The sequence below is a fragment of the Populus alba genome, chromosome 14, assembly GCF_005239225.2.
Source record: "Populus alba chromosome 14, ASM523922v2, whole genome shotgun sequence".
Classification (NCBI taxonomy): Eukaryota; Viridiplantae; Streptophyta; class Magnoliopsida; order Malpighiales; family Salicaceae; genus Populus; species Populus alba.
The window spans coordinates 2,163,563-2,185,878 of NC_133297.1; the positions used below are offsets into that span (position 1 = coordinate 2,163,563).

The 22,316-nt window shown below is 33.1% G+C and overlaps 3 protein-coding genes across 4 annotated transcripts; 2 read left to right on the forward strand and 1 right to left on the reverse strand.

Moving 5' to 3' along the window:
• Positions 1-4,285: 4,285 nt before the first annotated feature.
• Positions 4,286-5,970, reverse strand: LOC118035828 (protein DCL, chloroplastic). The gene is made up of 3 exons (XM_035041483.2): positions 5,480-5,970; positions 5,276-5,390; positions 4,286-4,683 (listed from the first exon to the last, which is right to left on the reverse strand). The coding sequence occupies exons 1-3, from the start codon at positions 5,818-5,820 to the stop codon at positions 4,510-4,512; spliced, it is 630 nt and encodes a 209-aa protein (XP_034897374.1). The 5' UTR covers positions 5,821-5,970; the 3' UTR covers positions 4,286-4,509.
• Positions 5,971-8,795: 2,825 nt separating this feature from the next.
• Positions 8,796-13,475, forward strand: LOC118035808 (glutamate receptor 2.7). 2 transcript variants are annotated; one of them, XM_035041474.2, is made up of 6 exons: positions 8,796-9,144; positions 10,605-11,899; positions 11,982-12,276; positions 12,354-12,547; positions 12,624-12,751; positions 12,859-13,055. In XM_035041474.2, the coding sequence occupies exons 1-6, from the start codon at positions 8,874-8,876 to the stop codon at positions 12,917-12,919; spliced, it is 2,244 nt and encodes a 747-aa protein (XP_034897365.1). In that variant the 5' UTR covers positions 8,796-8,873; the 3' UTR covers positions 12,920-13,055. The 2 variants fall into 2 exon arrangements, with proteins under 2 accessions (XP_034897365.1, XP_034897357.1); XM_035041466.2 differs by having other exon boundaries at positions 12,354-12,751; positions 12,859-13,475.
• Positions 13,476-16,168: 2,693 nt separating this feature from the next.
• LOC118035798 (glutamate receptor 2.7-like) lies at positions 16,169-20,071 on the forward strand. Its single transcript, XM_035041453.2, has 5 exons — positions 16,169-16,445; positions 17,368-18,659; positions 18,788-19,082; positions 19,184-19,581; positions 19,682-20,071. Exons 1-5 carry the CDS (start codon positions 16,169-16,171, stop codon positions 20,069-20,071), a joined length of 2,652 nt encoding a protein of 883 aa, XP_034897344.2.
• Positions 20,072-22,316: the final 2,245 nt, after the last annotated feature.

A 22,316-nucleotide genomic window follows, 5' to 3' on the forward strand; every position in this document is an offset into this window, starting at 1 on the left:
CACAAGGAGAGAGACGGTGCATGCTGTCCCAACTGAGGAACACTTGTTTCGACATTATCCATTACATTCGTATAAGATGGTCGGAGCACTCTGGGATTGGAAGCAAAGCAAGCCTGCCATCTGTTATCTAGCTTCGTTGTACGATCCAGCATGCACCAAAAATAGACCTCGCAACTGCCGAATCCACAAGCAATGATTTTTCGGGCAAGTCACACTCGTAATCTTTAGGTTAAGGTAACCTAATTACTGGCTACTTAAAATAATTAAAAAATATAATATAGCTAGGTTTTGTAATTTCATGAAACAACCATGGTTCACGCAATTTACCATCTGATTAATTGAGCTCGATGCCTTTGAGTGTTTTCCTTTGAATCTTTAATGGTCTTCACTCAAGATGTTTTTTAAAAATTAATCAACCAATTAAACTATAAAAACAAAATAAATAACTAAAAACATACAAACCAAACTAATTTTAAAATAAAAAAATTCACTGTTTCGGTTTTGGTTTCAAAAATAAAAACCTTATAAATGAGTTATAGACCCATTATAAACCTATTCCAACTCTTTTGAAAAAGGGTATCAATAGAAAACTAACCTAAGTTACGTAACCCTAAAACATTTTCCTTCCTCTTCCATTGAAATAACCATCAACCTCTCCATTGAAAGCAGTCAATACTCTCTCCTTACCATTTCTCTCGGTCCAATCCATCTCACTCGATCAAACCCCCTCCATTTCTTTTTCTCGTTCCTTCTTTCCATCAAAGACCTATTACAATATTTAGAATCTAATGTTATCCATCACCATTCTTTTTTATTTTCTTCTAATTTAAATGCAATGTGTTTTTTTATTAATTAGTAGCTGAGGTCTTTGAGTTTTTTTTTTTTTTGTAAGTTCAATGTTTCTTTCCTCATATGATGACAATTTTTTCTTGAAAGTTTAAGATACACAAAGTACTAGGGATATTTAAAAAAACCGATCAACTACTAAACTGTAAAAACCAAAAAGAAAAAAATTAAAAACACCAAGCCGAGAGAAAACATCAACTAAACCGATTTAGAAACAATAAAACTCACTCAAGTTTGGTTTGATTTTGGTTTCATAAACTAAAACCATATAAACTAGGCCAAACGTAATGTAAACCCATTCCAACTTAAAATAAAAATAAAAATAGGGGGTATAAATAGAAAACCAACCTAAGCTACCTAACTTATAAATAAATACTATACTTAATAGGATAAGTAACATGTGGAGTCATCTAGGTATATGCATAAAATTTTCTTTTATGATCGACCAAAAACAAGAAAAAATGGTTTTAGAACCTAAGTTTAAAATAAAAGAAGATGATAGGGGAGAGGAAAATTTAGTGAATATTAAGGTCGCGAGTTATAATTACAATGAGTGTAGGAAAGCTCTGGAAAAAATAATTATACTTGATGAGTTGTCTTTTAACTTTGTTGATAATTAAGGATTTAAATCATTTTATTGGATAATACAACCTCGATTTGATGTTCTTTCTCGCTTGATGATTTGGAGAAATTATTTGAAAATTTATATAAACAAGAAGGTATAAAGAAATCTCTCAAGAGTTAACAAGAATGTTTAACAACCAATACTAGGATATTGACTCGAAATATTAATTCCATGTGTGTTGACTTCCTATTGGATTTATAATGGTTGGAACTTGAATAAACAAGTTCTAATTTTATATTAAATTTTTAATCATAAGGTGAGACAATTGGCTAAATAATTGAGAGTTGTTCGTTGGAATGATAAATTGATAAAATTTTACTAGTAATAGTAGATAATGCAAGTTCAAATAATTTGACTGTTAAATATTTGAAAAGAGTAAAAGATGATTGGGTAATTAATATATTATTAAATGATTTAATGCATGTTAGATATTGTGCGTATATTGTTAATTTTATTGTATATGTGAGATTAAAAAATATTGATGATTTAATAGTTTAGATTATTAATGCAATAAGGCAACTTGTATTTAATTAATGTGCGGAGATGTTGAAGATTTAAAGTAAAAAAATCAGTGTGGTTTGATATTCTAACTAGATGGAACTCAACATATATAATGTTAGAATCTACAAAGAAACTGGATCGTGAATACTCATGATGGTCTTCACTAAGTTAACATGTTATTGAAAGAAATTATGTCAACACATAGTTTATCTGAAACATGTTAAAGACATGTTTATGGATAAGGTAGACAAGATAAGACTCGTGAAGATTTTGCAGGCTTAGTTCTATACGAGGTCGGCTTACTATAACTAATCAAGATCAGGAAGAGTTTCAAATTAAAGCCCTTAAAATGTTATTTTTGCCATTTTAATTTATTTCCTATTTAATTTTGTGTTTTATTTATTTGACTTTGAATTCTTATAATGAAAACGGTTTTTTTAGATGTTATTTTTTTATTATAACATTGAATTTAAAGAATTTTCAAGATACATTAGAGTTTATTAGAGTTTTTTTTCTATTATAGGTTATACTTGTAGCTTTAAAACTTGAAAACTGTAATTTTTATTTATAATATAGGATTGAATCATGTTTCCAATTCATGGACGAGATTGTCATGTAAATTTTTTTTAAAATATCAACTCCTGGATAAGTATAGATTCGGAGGCAATCATTATCATTACATCACTCTCGTATCTACCCTTAGCGGGTAGGATCAGTCGAATTGGAGTAGACGTGTCTGAGGATACAGGTAAACTATCACAGAATCCAGATAAATGGCGCTGGTGAGCATCGACCAACCAAAACATTTTAGACAGCTGTTGCAATGTCGACTAACGTGGCAAAATATTGTTCCTCCGAAATGTTAACGTCAGGATGGTGTTTGATTTGTTTCATGCCAGAAAAAGCAGGGAATGTGTTGATTCGTTCGTCAGCTCCAAGTGAAGCAATCATTAATGGTGAAAACTGAACTAGAAGCTTTGCTGTACAACTCAATGGAGTATAGGCAGGTCTAACTCCCGATAAAGATCCTCATTGTCGAATTGAAATGTTCCAACTTCCAAGTACCGAAATAAAATTTCCAGACTCATCGGAAATGATAGTAATGGATGAAAAGTCTTCATGATTCCACATTGCAATTCTTCCCCCAGAATCAATGGTGGAATTCAGAGGTATCATTTTTTGTTTGATTCGGTATTAACCAAAACTGGTTCAAACTAACTGGTTTTAATTTAGTTATTTTTTTAAAAAAAAAACCAGTTTAAATCAGTTTACTTCAATTTTTTTTTTCCAGTTTGGTTGGAATTTAACTTGATTTTTTTCTGCTTGGCTTAGTTTTTTTCTGTTTAGGTTCAATTCAATTCAGTTTTTTTTTTATTTTATGCTTATAAACTGAAACCTGAACCTTTCATTTTTTTATTTTTTTTTTAAGGTTTTTTCAGTTATTTTTTTTAATTTTATCGAGTTTTTTTCTCACTCCACTTAAACTTGTCTAAAGCTTAGATAGTGGGTAAACCCACGAATCGACAAGTCAACCCATACTATGATCTTTTTAAAAAACTTCAAAAATATTGTTCAGGTTAAAAAAGAAAAGAAAAGAAAAGAAAATCAAACTTCTATAAAGTAAAACACGTGCCAGACCGGGTTCCGGGAGTCACCGAGTTGACTCACTAAGCAGGGTTTTTATAACTACTATCATACACTACCAGCAAATTCTTCCTCAAGAATCGAAAAATGGTACAGACCACTCGGAAACTGACCGTCAAGTGATGGCCAACGGTACAAATGGTGCCAAAAAGAATCTATGGACCTGGAAATATGAAATTTTGAGAGTTTTGGAGCTGGCGAGGAGCTGCCCAACAGCAGTTGTTATACAGGAAATAAAATGACACCAGTCTCCCATTTCCAAAATGCACAATATTAATATTTGAAAGGAGCACAGAATAAAAAAGAGGTCTCCATTAGCCTGTATGCATGACATTTGTCTCATTAAAATCCCGAGAATTGCCAAATTCAAGGCCAACTTTTGTTGAAACTAAAATGAAATATGAACATGAATCCATCCAAGTTAACAAGACACATCATATGGCCAAGTGCTGGAGAACATGACATCAACAATTGTGCACGGACTACCGAGTCCAATTTAAACATCATTTGAGAGTGAGAAAGATGGACTTGGCTCTTGTCTCTTCCATTTGAGGATCCTGAGAGGAAGCTGTTCCCCAGTGTGCAACTTACCATGAATTTTACAGTACACCAGCAATTTTAAAAACGGGAATGTTGATGAGAACAAAAATATAGCAGATTGCAGTTGAATTGTACTCCAATTTTTTAGATTTATACTACTAGAAACTTAACTGAGCATTTCAATTTAAACATCAAGGGTTTCAATCCTTGCTTCTACTTGCTACATATGTTGCTTCAAGACGTACAAAGACATTTTAGACGATAAGAAAAAACAAAGAAAGAAAGGGAGGGAGGGAGGAAAAAACCCTCAGCATACAATTATACAGGTAGTCAACAAGTTGAGGAGGCTACCTTCAACTCCTTCTCCGCCGTCGGAAATGTCTGAGAATGAAACTGTCTGCATATAGTGGATAGTTCTTCTTGATCAAGCCCTTTATGCATTTCCAATAAGAAAAGTCGACCAATTGGCCATCTTTTCGAACTATGAACAAACATCGTGATTCTACAAAATCAGGATGATACCCAACCTGTCAGCACAAACAAGAAACCCACACGATTAGCCATAGCCCGGAAACACATATCAATCACAATTCCCAACTCCAATAACCAACTCACTATCTGAAGTTTGCAAGGTTAAGAATGCAGACAATCAAGTTTTATATTTAGAAACAAATTAGAATCTGTCTTAAAAACTGCTCAGCAGTATCCCACAAGTAGATAAAGCCAGTCGAGTCTAAACAAGACTTCTTTAACACCAAAACTTTAAGTGCCACTCTCTCAGCAGCATTCTTCTGCCGCGCTCATGAATTTGCCTTCACTGTCAAAAAAAGATCACTCCCAGCTCTTCAAAGAAACAGCTATTCGTGTTTTCCGCAACGCTTAACCAACAAATTTTTACAAGAATCAAACTTCGCAGATAGTTTGGTTACTAGCAAACAATACATAATCTACTCAAGGTCCCATTTTCTACGTCTGAAACACACAAAAATACACTAACAATATGCATGATTCTCAATTCAATCGATAAACAATAATGGGAAATCAACAATACATTCGTATAATAATGATAATTAAAAAAAAAGCTAAGGCAAATTGATAATAAAGAGTGAAAGAGATTACCGTAATATAATCGATTCCACATCCAATCTTGCTATCACAATCTGGATGATATGCAAGCAATCTATCCACAATAGTTCTTTCATGATCTGGACTCAATCTATCTCCACTTTCATATCTGCCACAGCAAAACCCCATTAAAAATATTCACATAAAATTTTAATTACTGAAAAATTAACCTTTTTTTTTTTAATAAAAAATACCTACTTTCCAGAATGAAGAATCATTCTAACAAACCCAACAAGAGGGACGGTATCCTCCAAAATCCGGTCCTCCCAATCCACAAAACCTTCCTCCTTTTCCTCTTCACTGTCCTCTACTTCTTCAGAAATTCCAACCAAGTCCTTCTCTGACGGTACAATCGGTTTTCTCAGCAAATCTGAACCGTCTGATCCTGTCTTAATTGCGAACAAACGTGGACTAGCGAAAGCAGTTCGATTAAACGGAAAAGATAACACCACTGCCGGAGAGGAAAACAAAGAGATAGGGTTTGAGAGAGCGGGTGGGGATAGCGATGGTGGTGGTTTAGACAACGAAGCCATGGCCATGGCTATGCCCTAGCTTCTTTTTGCTGTTAATCACTTGCAAGTGATGTAATTTGCTGTTAGAGAAGAAGAAGAAATTGGAGAGTGTTAATTGTCACGTTATCATCACTCAACTCTTCCAGTGAAGTTGCTGTGTGCATTTTGAAACCTACCTTACCAGATTGCTTCACAAGCCAATTCCCTCTTTGGGCTTAGTAACTGGGCCTCCTCCGTTATTGATGGGCTCAGACTTAACTTTCTAATTTCCTTTATCCTAGAGTGCCTTGACAAACCACATTCCACGTCGAAGTCTGGTCCTCAAAATGAAAATAACAATAATATTATTATCCTGTTATTAACAAAACTTAAGATTTGATTTATCAGGTTAATTTATAAGCTATTGAATAAATTCTAAAACAAAATAGTCTCACCAATATTTAACTAAATTACATGAATTATAAATTAATTTGCTGTATCATCTAAGTTTAACCAAGTACATATCCAAAATAACTTAAAATAAAATCCGACTCAAAGTGATGCTAATTTAAAAACTATAACAATGATGAAAGGAACGACAACGTTTTGTGAAGATTGCTTGGTTAATTTTTTGGGAGCCTGGATCACCTCAAATTAGTTTACCAAATTATTATTTTTTTAATTTCATTCCATTACTTGTTTCTTTTATTTACAGTGTTCTTATTCATTAAAAGTTTTCTTGTTTTACCTTACACTTACAATTTTTATGTAAAATAATTTATTTAAGAATGTAATTGTGATGATTACTTTTTAAAACTTTGTTTATTTAGAAATATATTAAAATAATATATTTTTTATTTTTTTAAAATTAATTTTAAAATCACTATATTAAAATAATCTTAAAATATTAAAAAAGCTATTAATTTTAAAAGGCTGTGGATAAAGTTAAAACTCTTCTAGAAGTTTTCGGTGGTTATTCTCCACTCCATGTGACAAGTGCTGCAATAAAAGGGTACGAGAGATCTTGCACTTTTATTTTGATTCTTTTTTTTGTCCAAGTTTATTGTACTCATGTGTTCATGCTTGTTAAAAAATAATAAATAAAACGGGAAGATGACATTTTAACTTAATGGCCAAGTCCTTTTAACATAAATTTAATTTGCATTTTTTTTTTCTTCAACTTTCCTGCAAAAAAAAAAAAAAAAAAGAAAGCATATACCATTTTAGCACTTCGTTTCTTTAACAAAAAGATCAAATTAAAAAAAAATATTTTGTATGCTTATTTTTTTATATATATAAATATTTGTTTAATTTAACACTAAGAAAAATAAAAAAAAGGTTTTGCAAATGGACTTTATAATACATTTATAAAGTTTATTAGGATTTGACCTAAATTAAAAGGCCCATCGGCCTAACATACCTAAATTTTTAAAATAATAAAACCATTAACCTTGCATTGTTAAAAAAAAAAAAAAATGTTTGTTACCCCTGGTTGTGGTAAAAGAACTTATAACAAGCTATTATCTTGAACACTAGAGATAAAAATATAGTTTCCAAATTTTCAACAAAAATAAATTTTTTTTGTTTGTCAAAAACACGTTACTTAGAATGAATTGTAAGATCCTATGAACCATTGAGTTTTTGAATGTAAGTTATGCCCGAGGCACCTTAGCCGAGAGCATGTTTGCTTAGGGTGTCACGCATCGTCACCCCCACCCCCCTGCTCATAAGGGCAGGGGTGTATGCTGGTCTCTAATGCCCTTTTGCTCGTAGTTGGCCTAAGATCGAATGAGATCTTTTGTCACCCTTCCTCCTGGACCCTTGAACATTGGCTTTATAGGATGCTCTCATTGTGACCCTTGTCAAGCTGGAGTACCTGTCAGTTTAAGATAGAGAAAAAGAAACCTACAAGGACTAGTAAGACAAGCGAGCTAGAAAATGCCCAACTTGAGAATCGAGTGCCTATAATGTCCATATTGTAGTTTGGAGAAGTGTCCTAAGCGGCGGACCAGGCTCAAGTGCCTTAGAAGGGGTGCCTAAGAGGATGAGAGCCACGTTGTGGTTGGACCTTGTCACACCACTAGGTGTTGTCTACGAGTCAGGTTGTTTAGGAATGCAACCCCAATCGGGCAGTGAACTTCGTCCAAGGATAAATATAGGCAAGAAACCAATAGCAAACAAGTACCATGAAAAAAAGATGAAAAAAACTTTAAAAAGAAAGTCAAAGAGTGTTTGAAATTATCGAGAGGAAAGTCGATGAGGGTCGATGATATGCCCCGTTAGATGTGGAATGATGACAGCCAGTTTGCTCGGGATGTGGACCGATGCTGATCGTAGTGGCGGCCCAAGCTCGGCCCTTTGAAATGCCTGCAAAAACATCGTTGTTGTGATTATGGACTGCAATGTACACTATTACATTTGTATTCATTAATGCCAATATTGAAAGTATGCTTAATATTTACTAATCTAAAGTTAAGAATATTAACATTAGATTTAGAAATAACTTTTAGCCCAATATTTATTAGCGCTAAATTTAAAAATATTATATGCAGACTATTAATAACATAACATAACAAACCCTTAACAATTTAAAATAAAATCAACAATACAATTCATCTTAGATAGGATATAATAGGAGTGATAATATCTTTTCTTTAGCGTAATTAATCTTATATCATAGAATCTATATTTACTAATTAGGATTTCTAATAACTATAATAAAAAATCATAACTGCTTAAATGAAATTTTGCCCTTAAATAATAAGGTGTTAAATATCTATTTTTTTTTTAAAAAAAAACTGTGATATTGGATAGTCACAGTCAAAATAAAAGAGATTGCACAAAGGCTATAAGCAAATAACAAATATTAAATAGCAATCTCAATTTCAAGACTCCAAAGTAAGAAGAACTGTAGCTTACGTTAATTAATCTTTTTTTCTGATAGTAGCTTACGTTAATTAGTCTCTAATTTAATTGTCATTTTCTCAAGAATGAAATTTCTGCCCCCTTGCAAAAGTCAAACATTAGGCTCTCAAATACTCTCTTCAGAGCCTTGGTTTCATATCATTCAACTAAGAACAAAGATTCTATTAAGAACAAAAATGTCTCCTCTCCTCGTCTTTTTCCTGGTTCTGCCGCTACTGTTAGAATCAAAAGCTAAGGCGATCGAGGCAGGAGATAACTGTTCACTGATCACCCATCAGATAACGGGGAAGATTGGTGGGGTTATCAATTATAGCTCTCGTTTAGGCAAGGAGCAGAAAGTAGCAATGGAGATGGCTGTTGAAGACTATTTTCGTTCAAGTTGCTCTAAGCAGCTAACTCTGCAACTTGAAGATTCAGGTGGAGACTCATCTACAGTTGCCACTGCAAGTAAGGCACTCTCTCTCTGTCTTTTAACAAGCATATTTAACAAAATCATAAGCAAGAAAATTACTATTAGAAATGATTCACCCGCTCGAATAAGCCATTTTCATGCTTAGTTACTAGTTTCTGCAACTTGAGACGTAGCTCAGCCGAGCTGGCATGTGCTGGCCCATAACCTAATTAAGCCATGCCGGCATTCGAGTTCACAAGGTGGTGCTGCCGTGTTCAAACATTAACGGGGACCATTAGGAATTTTCTTTTCTTAGGGTGTAGGGTAGTATATTTTTTTTATTGTCTTACTTAATGTGTAGTATTTTAGGTATCCTGACAGGTCAACGTTTGTAGTATATTTTTTTTTTATTGTCTTACTTAATGTGTAGTATTTTAGGTATCCTGATAAGGTTAACGTTTGTACCAATAATATTCGACCGTTAGCGAGCTACTTTTCTTGCTGTAGATTAAAAATAACGTTGTTGGAAAGAGTTGGTAGATATAGGATGGATATATCTCCAAGTATTTTGGGAGCATTCATCATTTCATACCAAGTCATGTAATTTGATTAAAGATAATTAATATATTAAAATTGATATGATTTTTATTTTTATTTTAACATATTGTTTCTATATTTTTAAATGATATAAGACTTATATCATTTCATCATTTTAATATGATTATCAATCGGTAAATATATAGCTTAATTTAACTGAATAGTGTTTACTTTTACACAACATATAGCAAAAAAATAAAATTAGGGTTCAGTTCTTTATTGAAGAGAGAAAGAACTCTAATATATTTTGAAAGTTAATAATTCATATAATAATGATGATAAAATAACACTGTTTATATAGTAGTAAAAACTGATCTAAAAAAACAATCTGAAACTAAGTAGGAAAAATAATTAAAATTAAAATAGAGGCAGGAAAATAATTAAAACTACATAAACAAAATATTTTAGGTCTAATTTGACAAACTTCTTAGATTTAGCCGGCTGAACTCCAGAAAGATATAGAACTTTTTTATCAAATTTGAGCCCGATAATACTATCAGATTTAAAATTATGTTTTTTTTCTTAAACTTTGTCATTTCTGTATATCCATAAATATATTTCACATATATATTGGACAAGGCTGACTGGGTGAGCATTGTAAAAAAAAAAAAATTCTGTTTCTAAAACGCATGAAATTATGAATTATCCTTTATTCCTAATGTAGTTTGTAGTTTAAATGCTCCGAGTCAAACTACATTAGGAATAATATATATAACACAAATTGCAGATGAATTAAGCTTTACTGTGGTGTGGTTCAACTAAGTGGTCATGTTCATAAGAAGAGTCAATTGGATTACCTTAAAATACAATTTCTTTGCAGATTTTAGGAAATAAAAGGTAACAGTTCTTATCCTGCTTGAATTTTGAAAGGATACTTGTCTCCCTGAGCTTACCCCTTCGGCTTATAACAATTCTGCAGCAACTGAGCTCATAAGTAGCAAACAAGTCCAATCGATAATCGGGGCAATGACAGCACAAGAAACTGGTCTATTTTCGGAGGTTGATATGAACATGAAGAACATTCCTATTATATCCCTGACTTCGCCTGCAATAACTCCACCATCGATGCCACATCAATTGCCGTATTTCCTACAAATGAGTAACCATATAACCCTCCACATGCAATGCATAGTTGACATAGTAGGCCACTTCAAGTGGAGGAAAGTGACAGCACTGTACGAACACAAAAATGGTTTCTCTGCTTATTCTGGGATTATAACTCTCCTATCTGACAAGCTTAAAGTTGTCAACTCAGAGATTTCATACCACTCAGATCTCTCTTCCATGTCTTCTATATCAAACCCAGAAATCACCATTGAACAAGAGCTTATCAAGCTGAGGAGCAAAAGCAATAGGGTCTTCATAGTTTTAGTGTCTTCCTTGGAATTGGCTATCCTGCTCTTTGAGAAGGCAAATCAAATGCGGATGATGGAGAAAGATTACGTGTGGATTGTCACAGATGAGATTGCAAGCCTTCTCGACTCTGTTGATTCCTCTGTCGTGAACAACATGCAAGGCGTGATTGGTTTCAAGACAAACTTCGCACGCACTCGTGACACTTTTAAACGTTTTAAATCTAGATTTCGAAATAAGTATGGATCAAAGTACCCAGAAGAAGAAGAATATTCTAATCCAAGTATCTTTGCACTCCGCGCATATGATGCAACTTGGGCTATTGCTCGAGCTATGGAGAAATCGCAGGGCAAGATAACCTCAAAAGAATTATCTGGGAACATTTTATCCAGTAATTTTGAAGGCCTAAGTGGTACCGTGAGGTTTGAAAACAATGTATTATGGCAATCGCCATCGTTTCAGATCATTAACGTTGTTGGTAACAGCTACAGAGTGATGGCAGTTTGGTCACCAAAATTTGGATTTTCGCAGAGTGAAGAGAAATATAATGGAGCGACTGCCAACAGTTCTTTGAAAAGCTTGGGTCCAGTTTATTGGCCAGGTGGAATGCCAAGCACAAACCCAAGAGGATGGGCGATATCTGATGCAGATATCCCATTGAAGATAGGGGTTCCTGCTATGGGTGCTTTCAAACAATTCGTGAGGGTGACTTTTGACCAGACCCAGAATGCAACTTGTGTAACCGGGTTCACAATCAATGTATTTGAAGCAGTTGTCAAGCGCCTGCCTTATAACTTGCCTTATGTGTTAGTTCCCTTTTATGGAACATACGATGAGATGGTGGAGCAAGTTTATCGCAATGTCAGGCTTGTTTTTCTACTTTACTCTGTTTTATATATGATGTCAATATTGTTGGAGCTAACCTGTCTGATTCCTGTAATAGGGCCTGGACGCAGCTGTTGGCGATACAGAGATAATGGCAGATCGATTTCAGTACGTAGATTTTTCGCAGCCATATGTTGATTCCGGACTTGTTATGGTAGTAACTCAGAAATCAGAAACATCGCAGACAACATGGATGCTGAAAACCTTTACGAAAAAATTGTGGCTGCTTATGATAGCAATGCATGTGTTCATAGGGTTGCTAGTGTGGCTAATTGAACGTGGGAACAACACTGAATTTGATGGGATCGGGACAATGCTATGGTTTTCGGTTACCATAATATTCTATGCACATCGTAAGTTTAACTACACTTCCTTGTTTATTGATCTGTGAGGCTTTGGCTTAAATTTTTTGATCAATTACCTTCTGCAGGACAACCGCTCACAAGCAACTTATCTCGATTAGTGTTGACACCATGGCTATTTGTGATTCTCATCGTCGTGGCAAGTTTTACAGCTAGCCTTTCGTCGGCAATGACAGTCTCACGGCTCGAACCGTCAGTGTTGGATATTGAAACACTTCAAAGAACAAATGCACCTGTTGGTTGCAATGGGAACTCCTTTATTGTAAGATATTTGATTAATGTTTTGCTTTTCAAACCAGAGAACATAAAGAAGATTGATTCGATACATGATTACCCAGAAGCCTTTGAAACTGGATATGTTAAAGCAGCATTCTTTGTGGAGCCTCACGCAAAGGTCTTCCTTGGAAAATACTGCAGAGGTTACACCAAAGCAGGACCTACCCTCAAGCTCGGCGGTTTTGGCTTTGTTGAGTTCTCTCCTTTGTGTCTGCTCCTCGTTTCACCGCACATAATTATTTTGCCTAAAAAAACAGATTCTTATACTTCGATCCTTTCGTTGGTTTTTCTTCTCAGGTGTTTCCAAAGGGTTCACCTCTGGCTTTTGACATCTCGGAGGCAACCCTCAAAGTTATAGAGAGTGGAGAATTGCGCCAGTTTGAGGAGTTGCTCTCCTCTTCTAATTGCACCTCTCAAAGGACCGCAATTGACACCTCAAGTTTAGGCCTGGAACCTTTTGCTGGTCTATTTATATTGTCAGGTACCATTGCAGCCTTCGGATCCCTCGTTGCCATTTTTCGTCTGGGTAGGAATGTGCACATCTTGAGTTACATTCAAACAGAACTCACAAGAAGAAGAATTTGGAGATGGGCAAGTTTTCAATTGTCCAGAAAATGTTCTAACAAGGAGACTTCTTCGACCCAAGCGTGTTGAACCTGAGATCATTTTGTTCCCAGTAAAAAGCTGATGCGTTGGATTGACATCTTCCACACCAGGAACGCTTTGCCAACTATACATTTGCTTATTCCAAAAAAAAAAAAATTAAATAAAACTTTTTTCTTTTGAATCGTTTTCAAGTTATTGCTCTGTAAATTCAAAACTGATAGAGAATTGCTGAAGTTGTTCAAACAGTGTGGAATAGTACCATTCATGTTGTTGTTTGACATATCAACTACTTGAAGGTTACTGACTTTGCAAATCAATGGTGGAATTTCTCCAGCCAGCGAATTGTTTTTGAGATCAAGTAAAAGATGGTCGAGAATGGTGGAACTGGGAGTGAGCCTTGGAGCTGTTAATAGTACCATTCATGTTGTTGGATGAAGACTTCACGACTGGTATGGCGAGATCTATCTTTTGTAGATGGGACTCCCTCCCCTTCGATTACCTTGGCCTCCCTTTAGGAGCCAATCCTAAAACACTATCTCCTTGGAAATTAACCAGTTATCACACTCTAATTCGTTACAAGAGCCCATACTAAAAGACTATCTCCTCCGATGAAAATATTTTAAATTTTAAATTTATATTATTTTATGTTTAATTTTAATTAAATAAATAAAAATAATAAAATTTAAACTCGTGACTACTTGATTATTAAAATTTTAATACCATGTTAACCCAATAATTTAAATTATTAGATAAAATCTCAACATATAATTTATATTATTTTATAATATAATATTTATTAACATCCTTAAAAGCTATTATGATGCAATGAAAGATTCTTATCAGAGTCCTAATTTCCTTTGGCTCAAGGCATTTTGTGTGGTATTTGATTGACAAGAAACTTTTTGATTTTCCATGATGAGCAGCGAGATTGGAGTTCTAATAAACTTTGTTAAATAGATTTAAATAGCTTGCTCTAGCTGAATAAGAGCTCAACATTAAAATAAAAGGCAAGTAAATTATAAATTAGTCTCTTTAGTTTTATAAAATAAAATAAATATTCTTTCCAGTTTTAAAAACTAATCAATTATTATCTTTCATCCATTTTATATTCTTTTTAATTTATGCTTTTTATTTTTGGTTTTAAGAAATAGAAAAAAAGATAAAAACAAGTAAATAACATGGAAGTATTTGCTGAGAGAAAAAGATGATACTTTTTCAAAACAAAGTAACATTAAGGCTCAGTTTGTTTGCTGAAAAGTAGTTTTATTTTAAAAATAAATTCCTAAAAAGTATATTTTTTTTCGATGTGTGATAGTGTCATGGAAAATAAGTTGTAAAATATTTTTCAGTATTTGGTTATATCATGGAAAATGAGTTGGAAAATAACTTATTAATATTTTTTTTAAGTTTTTAAAATAATAAGGAACAAATCTTACAAATTAAAAATTTAAATAATAATGAAATTGAAAAAAAAATCTAATTTAATAAATTATCTCAAATAAAATAAATAACAATCAAAATAATAGAGATCAAATCTAATAGATAAAAAAATTTAAAAAATTAAAATAATAATAATAATTTCATAAATTATTTCAAATAAAATAAGTAACAATAAAAAGGATGAGAACCAAATTTGATAGATAAAAAATTTTAATTAAAAAAATAATAAAAGAAAAGCAAATAACAATCATAAAAAATGAAAACCAAATTTAATATAAAAATCCAATTAAATTAAATTCTAAGGGGTAAAATTAAAAAAAAAAAGATTCAATACAAAATATATATCAATTAAAAGTTTGAGAATCAAATTTGTTATAATCAACAAATAATATGATATTTCTAATCTTTTCACAACTTATAGAAAGTGTTTTCCACCCAAAATAAAAGGAAAACACTTTCCTAAAACCTAAGATAAATTTTTCTTTAACTGGAAAGTGTTTTTTATTGATCAATTTTTCTAATAGCAAACAAACAAAGAAAAATTTAAAAAATAATTTTCAGGAAACTAATTTTTGCCAAATAAAAGAGGCCTTAATTAAACATACTGAATGCTAGATTCATCTTCATAACGATATATAGGAGTTGTTTGAGAATGTTGTAGTGATTATTTTTTAAAATGTATTTTGCTTGGAACTATATTAAAATAATATTTTTTTATTTTTTAAAAATTATTTTTAATATCAGCATATTAAAATGATCTGAAAGTACAAAAAAAATTAAATTTTTTAAAAATATTTTTAAAATACAAAACAAATAGCACATATTGTATTTATATTTATAGATGATGAGTGACACAGTCATGGATGTTACCTTGACAAGTTTACTTTTCTATTGTAATTAAATTCCTTTTATTTAGGAATTCGAGACTTGATCTATGAAATATAATAACCATTTGAGTATATTTTAACTTCAACACATAAAAAGTTGGATTGAAAGTGAAGTAAGAAATAAGCCAAAAAAATTGTCAAATCTGGGATTTATTTTTCTCTTGAAAAATCGGCAACTTGGAGGAGGTTGGTTTTTTTTTTTTTTTTTTTTAAAAAAAAAAGTGGGTGTTAATTTATCGTGACCGAATTCTCAATCAATTAACTTTGATTTTTCAAAATGATATTATTTTATTTTTTTTATTAAAATAAAACAACACCATTAACTTGGTTAATTCAAAGAAAATAATGAACATATTATGGGTTAATATATTCAACCTATAATCCAAAGCTAAGGTCAAATTATGAACCCGGTTTTATTATAATCAGTCAAACACCGTGAGATTGACTTTCTAGTAGCAGCGTAGAAGTCACTCTAAAGAAAAAGGAGATGGCTGCAACAAGAACGTTAAATCACTATAAGTAGAAGGAAATAATCTGCTAGTTAACAGACGTTTCGTAAGAAATTTCTGATACTCAAGCGTTTGAACATTTCTTCCTAAAATTCTCTAATAAATTTCCTTGCTGTGGCATAATCATTCTCATTCAACATACCTTCTCAATATTCGAAAGTAAAAATGTCTCTTGTGATCCCCTCATTTTGCATGCTTTGGCTGCTAGTGGCGGTGTCAAAGACTAACGCCGATGAACCAGCAGCTGGGGGTCACTGCCCATTGCCCCGCCACATAATGGGGAATATAGGTGGCGTTATAGATTATCGGTCTCGGGTTGGAAAAGAGCAGAAAGTTGCAATGGAGATGGCTGTTGAAGACTTTTCTCGATCAAGTTGCTCTGAGCAGCTGGTTCTGCAACTTGAAGATTCACGTGGAGACTCCGCTAGAGCTGCGTCTTCCAGTAAGGCTTATCTTCCCCGTTCATTGACGGCCACACACACACAAAAAAAAAAAAAAAGCTTCACTTCTTGCAAATTATCGTAGGAGGAACAATTTTTTTTCTATGAATCGATGTCATATATATAATGGATTTCTTCATAGGAACAAACATTTTTCATGCTAAAAGGGGGCTTCATGGAACCCGTACTGGTTATTGGCTCATTTCTTTGGTTTATCAGGTGTTTAGAAGTGGGGTTGAGATTGTTTTTAAAAGAGTTTTTTTTATTGAAAATATATTAAAATAATATTTTTTAAAAAAATTATTTTTTATATTAGTATATAAAAATATAAAAAAATTAATTCAAATTAAAAAAAATATATATTTTTTAAAAATATTTTGGAAATTAAAATACGGACAGGTCCAGTGTCCTCACCTTGCTGGCAAGGTCCACGTTGAGATCCAATGCAAAGTAGATTATCCCATGTCAGAATTCTTTATCACTTAGGTTGGTAGGTCCAGACTTTGTCTGTTTATTCAGCCACAAAAAGAATTCTCAACTCGACACTAAATTAGCGTTAATGGAAGGAAAACAAAGAGTTGGGTTTGATAATGCAGAGTAAGATATTTTTTTAAAATACTTATTAATTAAAAATATATTTATTTTTTACTTTTAATATTAACATAATAAAATTATATAAAAAATCAATTCAATATTTTTTAAGGTCAGAAGTTGTTTGAACACTGCCTTAAATATCTTTTTCTCTTGAAATATCTCATTATTTTTCAAGACTTTTTTAATGTCTCATAAGTTCAAGAATAAATTGCAATCACAATTCAATTAGAAAAAAATTCTCTATAATTTAGAGCAATAATTATTCGCTTTCGAAAAATTTCTTAAGTTTAAGAATAAATATATAACAGGCCTCTTTTCATATTGCTGCAGCAGTTGAGCTCATTGATAGCAAACAAGTGCAGGCGCTCATAGGAACGATGTCAGCTCAGGAAACAGGACCTCTCTCCAGGGTTGACAAAAACATCAAGTATCTTCCTATAATATCCTTAACATCACCGGCAATAACCCCGCCATTGATAGCACACCAATTACCACACTTCTTTCAATTTAGTGACCATATCACCTTCCACATACAATGCATAGCTGCTATTGTAGGCCAGTTCAAGTGGAGGAAAGTTACAGTGATATATGAATCAAAAAATGGTTTCTCTGCTTATTCTGGGATTTTAACTCTCCTATCTGACAATCTCAAGGCTGTCAACACAGACATTGAACACCACTCAACTTTCCCTTCCATGCCTTCTCTATCAAACGCAGAAGCCTTCATTGAACGAGAGCTTGTCGATATGAGGAGCAGGAGCAACAGGGTTTTCGTAGTTATGATATCCTCTTTAGAAACGGCAGTCCTGCTATTTGAGAAAGCAAAGCAGTTGGGGATGATGGAGAAAGGTTATGTGTGGATTGTCACCGATGAGATTGCAAGCTTTCTTGACTCTTTCGATTCTTCAGTTGTCAACAACATGCAAGGTGTGATTGGTTTTAGAACCGGATTTGTACGCAGTAGCAAGCCTTTTAAACAGTTTAGATCTAGATTTCGCAGCAAGTATCGATCAGAGTATCCAGAAGAAGAAGAATATTGCAATCCAAGTATCTTTGCTCTCCGTGCTTATGATGCAACTTGGGCTATTGCTCAAGCTATGAAAAACTCACCAGGAAAAATAAGCTCAAAAGACTTATCTAAAGGCATTTCATCCAGCAAATTTAGAGGTGTAAGTGGGGTAATAAGGTTTAAAAATAATGTGTTGCGGGAATTGCCTTCATTTCAAATCATTAATGTTGTCGGTAACAGCTACAGAGAGATTGCAGTTTGGTCACCAGACTTCGGCTTTTTCAAGAGCCTCGAGAAACATAATGGTGTGAATTCCAGTAGCTCTTTTGAAGAATGGGGGCCGGTTTATTGGCCAGGTGGAAAGGGCAGTGTTCCTCGCGGATGGGTGATTTCTGGGACGGATAAACCTTTGAAGATAGGAGTTCCGACCATGGGCGCTTTTCATGAATTTGTGAAGGTGATTTTAGACGAGGCCAATAACAAAACTTGTGCCACAGGGTTCTCAATTAATGTATTTGAAGCAACTTTAAAGCGTCTCCCATATAAATTGCCGTATGTTTTCGTCCCATTCAATGGGTCATACGACGAGATGGTGGAGCAAGTTTATGACCAGGTCAGGTTTATTTATTTTTCTTCTATCATTAATTAGTCTCATATGAAACCACAATTAAGCAATTTTTTTTATTTCCAATTTATCATGATATAAACAACTTTTAATCATTGGTTATCTCGTGCAAATAGAGCTTGGATGCTGCTGTCGGTGATTTTTCAATAGAGCCTGGAAGGTTTCGGTACGCAGAATTTTCTCAACCATATATTGATTCCAGACTCGTCATGACAGTACCAGCGAAATCAGCCAAGTCCAGTATAACATGGATGCTGAAAACCTTCACCAAAAAGTTATGGTTACTAATGGTAGCGATGCATATGTTCATAGGATGCCTAGTATGGATACTTGAACGTGGGAGCAACACAGAATTCAAAGGAATCGGGGGTATGTTATGGTTTTCCGTCACAGTAATATTCTACGCACATGGTAAGTATAATTCGATTAATTTGCAAATGATAATTGTCGCTAGCTCTTGTTCTTGTACATAAGGGTTTGGCTTAATTTTCTTCATTGTTTACCGAATACAGGGCAACCGCTTAGAAACAATTTATCTCGAGTAGTGGTGGCGCCATGGTTATTTGTGATTCTCATCGTCACGGCAAGCTTCACGGCTGATCTTTCCTCAAGGATGACAGTCTCACGGCTAGAACCATCAGTTTTGGACATTGATACACTACTGAAAACCAACGCACCTGTTGGTTGCAATCGGAACTCCTTTGTTGTGCGATATTTGACTAACGTTTTGCATTTCAAACCGGAAAATATAAGGAAGTTTTATTCAGAAAACGATTACCTAGAAGCCTTTGAAACTGGACATATCAAAGCAGCCTTCTTTGTTGAGCCACATGCAAAAGTCTTCCTGGGAAAATACTGCAAGCGCTTCACACAAGCAAAATCCACCTTTCAATTAGGCGGTTTTGGCTATGTTAGTTCTCTCTGTCTTTGTTTCCTCATCTCGTTTCCACATTGATTTGCATAAACACAATTCTTACTCTTCATTTTACTGGCATGGCTTTCATTTCCAGGTTTTTCCAAAGGGTTCTCCTCTGGTTTTTGACATGTCAGAGGCAATCCTGAAAGTTATAGAGAGTGGAGAAATGAGGCAAATGGAAGAGATTCTCTCCTTTCCCAATTGCTCCTCTGATGCGTTAAGGGACAACTCGAGTTTAGATCTGGAGCCTTTCGCTGGGCTATTCATATTATCCGGTAGCGTCTCAGCCTTCGGTTTCCTGGTTGCTATTCTGCGTACGGGAAGGAATCTGCAGATCCTGAGCTACATTCAAGAAGCACTGACAAAAAGGAGAATTTGGAGATGGGCAAGTATTCATTTGTCCAGAGAAAATTCCACCATCCCAAAAACTGAAGACCAAGTTCAAACTTCTACAAGTCTAGAGCTCGCAAATTTTGCCCACTAGAAAAGTTATATAATTACACTTTTATATAAGGTCTAGCTAGAAAACTCAATAGTTAGATGATTTTACAAGCCCAGTTCCTATTAAGATTTGTTATTTTAATCATCTGATCGTTGGATATCCTGAAATTAGGTTTATAAATTATTTTTTATTGTAATTATTTTCCAAATTAATTTTTTTTTTCTACTTTGCTTTGGACTTTTTTAGTTAAATCGGTTTTTAAGACTTCTGCATGAATAATTGAAGTGTTTTAATTTTTATTATTCTAATTATTTAGACTTTTTCTTATAAAACATCAAAGATTTTTTTTATTCTTCTATAATGTTAGAACTATAATTTTAGAATTAAAAACTCTAATTTTTATCCTCTCTCTATGCACTCCACCAAAAATTACAATATCAAAACTTTTAAAGCTGGCTACTATATATAATTACGACTACACAAGTTCACCAGCGCATTGTCTGATATGCTTCTACAATATGATAAATAAATTCAGGTAAAATTAATGAGAGAGAGAGAGAGAGAGAGAGAGAGGCAGCTAGGCTAATTCTTATTATAACTTGACCATTTGTGCTTTGAATAATTGTAGGCTTGAGCACATGAGCATATGAACTTGATATGAATCATTTATGATTACAATCATCTCAAATCGTGTGTTTTAATGTGTCTGGCATCTTAGTGTTGGAAATTTTCTTCAAAAAAATTGGTTGTTAAAAGCATGATAACAATTTAAATAACATGAAAACTTATAATCCAAACTTTTCAAATGTTCTAAAAAATTTTATTTTGAGCATAAAATCTTCAATATCTAACTCTTTTATGCCAAACTTATAAATTAAATATATGTTTTATAAACTTGATCATATAGTTATTACTGTCCAAAATAAACTTGTTATCTACATAAAGATATACAATAGCATAACCTTTATCTATGTTTTTTTTATATAAACACATTTATTTTTTTTTTTATTGATTTTGAACTCATTTGATAACATAACATTATCAATATTTTTATGTCATTCTTTTAGTGTTTGTTTTGAACTATACAATGATTTGACAAGGTTATATACTTTTTTTTCTTGTCCATTAGTAACAAATGGCTAGGTTTGTTCGAAGTAAATATTATGGAAAGACATCCTCATATTTTAATATACTTATAGAAAGGTATTTTACTTTTCCAGTCTTTTCTAGCTTATTATGGACTAATTTGTTAGAATATGATTGTGTATTATCATAAACTATTAAAGCTTGCTAGCTGTTCACTAATTTATGCCTTACACCTTCACCTGTGCTTCGTATGATATGCTTCCAAATATGATTAGTAAATTAATGTGAAATTAATAAGAGAGAGAGGCAACTTGGCTAATTCTTAGCATAACTTGACCACTTGTGCTTTGAATAATTGTACACCGGCTTGAAGCACATGAGCACATGTTTGTTAAATTTCTTGATTTGTGGTTTCGCAACAACAGGAATAGTAGGTGCTAGTTGACTTTCAACCCATTAAGCCATGGCATTTCTTTTGCTGGGTTTTCATTTCCGTTCGAGATAAGTTCAATTCACGCTACTATTTCTCTGTTTTCAATTAACTAGCAAAGTCAACAAATTTAATTGGAATTCGAGTGTCCCTAGAGGGATTGCCGGTTATCAAGACTTGGAATGGAAAATGCATACCTTTTTTTTGTTCCCCAAGAAAAAAAAAAATTAAAAACTCTAACTTATATTATATTAGATTAGATTAGATATTAAGTTAAGCTATTGCCATGGTAAAAAAATAATAATTTTACCAAATTTTTAATGAATTCATTAAACTAAAAATTTATTTGACGGTAATTGTTTTTTAAAATATTTTTATTTATAAATATATTAAAATATTATTTTTTTAATATTTTAATATTAGTATATTAAAACAATAAAAAATATTAAAAATATTTAATTTTTTTTTAAAAAATCAATTTCTTTTTTATAAAAAAGACAGCCATTGTACCGGCAATACAAACAGAAAAATAAATAAATAAATATTCCGTGCCAGTCGTTGATCCACTCTGACAACTATGATCCAGCAAGAACCATGATTGACGAACCAAATCTTAAACCTCACGTTTTATTAGGTGATGTCACCCAAGGACCACGTTAATTCCATGAGACCAACCGTCATAAGAGCCTGTACAACGAAATCTGACCAGCACGCACCACCATGACCTTGAGTGATGAGACTCCCATCATTCTACCCTTCGAATCACAGGTT

Excerpts from the sequence above, each read along its gene's own strand:
- LOC118035828 (XM_035041483.2), bottom strand. The coding sequence starts at position 5,820 with ATGGCCATGGCTTCGTTGTCTAAACCACCACCATCGCTATCCCCACCC. Across the intron at positions 5,391-5,479 it reads ATGATTCTTCATTCTGGAAA|ATATGAAAGTGGAGATAGAT; the intron begins GTAGGTATTTTT and ends TTGCTGTGGCAG. Across the intron at positions 4,684-5,275 it reads GTGGAATCGATTATATTACG|GTTGGGTATCATCCTGATTT; the intron begins GTAATCTCTTTC and ends TTGTGCTGACAG.
- LOC118035808 (XM_035041466.2), top strand. The coding sequence starts at position 8,874 with ATGTCTCCTCTCCTCGTCTTTTTCCTGGTTCTGCCGCTACTGTTAGAA. Across the intron at positions 11,900-11,981 it reads TGGAGCAAGTTTATCGCAAT|GGCCTGGACGCAGCTGTTGG; the intron begins GTCAGGCTTGTT and ends TTCCTGTAATAG. Across the intron at positions 12,752-12,858 it reads AGCTCGGCGGTTTTGGCTTT|GTGTTTCCAAAGGGTTCACC; the intron begins GTTGAGTTCTCT and ends TTTTCTTCTCAG.
- LOC118035798 (XM_035041453.2), top strand. The coding sequence starts at position 16,169 with ATGTCTCTTGTGATCCCCTCATTTTGCATGCTTTGGCTGCTAGTGGCG. Across the intron at positions 19,083-19,183 it reads AGTAATATTCTACGCACATG|GGCAACCGCTTAGAAACAAT; the intron begins GTAAGTATAATT and ends TACCGAATACAG. Across the intron at positions 19,582-19,681 it reads AATTAGGCGGTTTTGGCTAT|GTTTTTCCAAAGGGTTCTCC; the intron begins GTTAGTTCTCTC and ends TTTCATTTCCAG.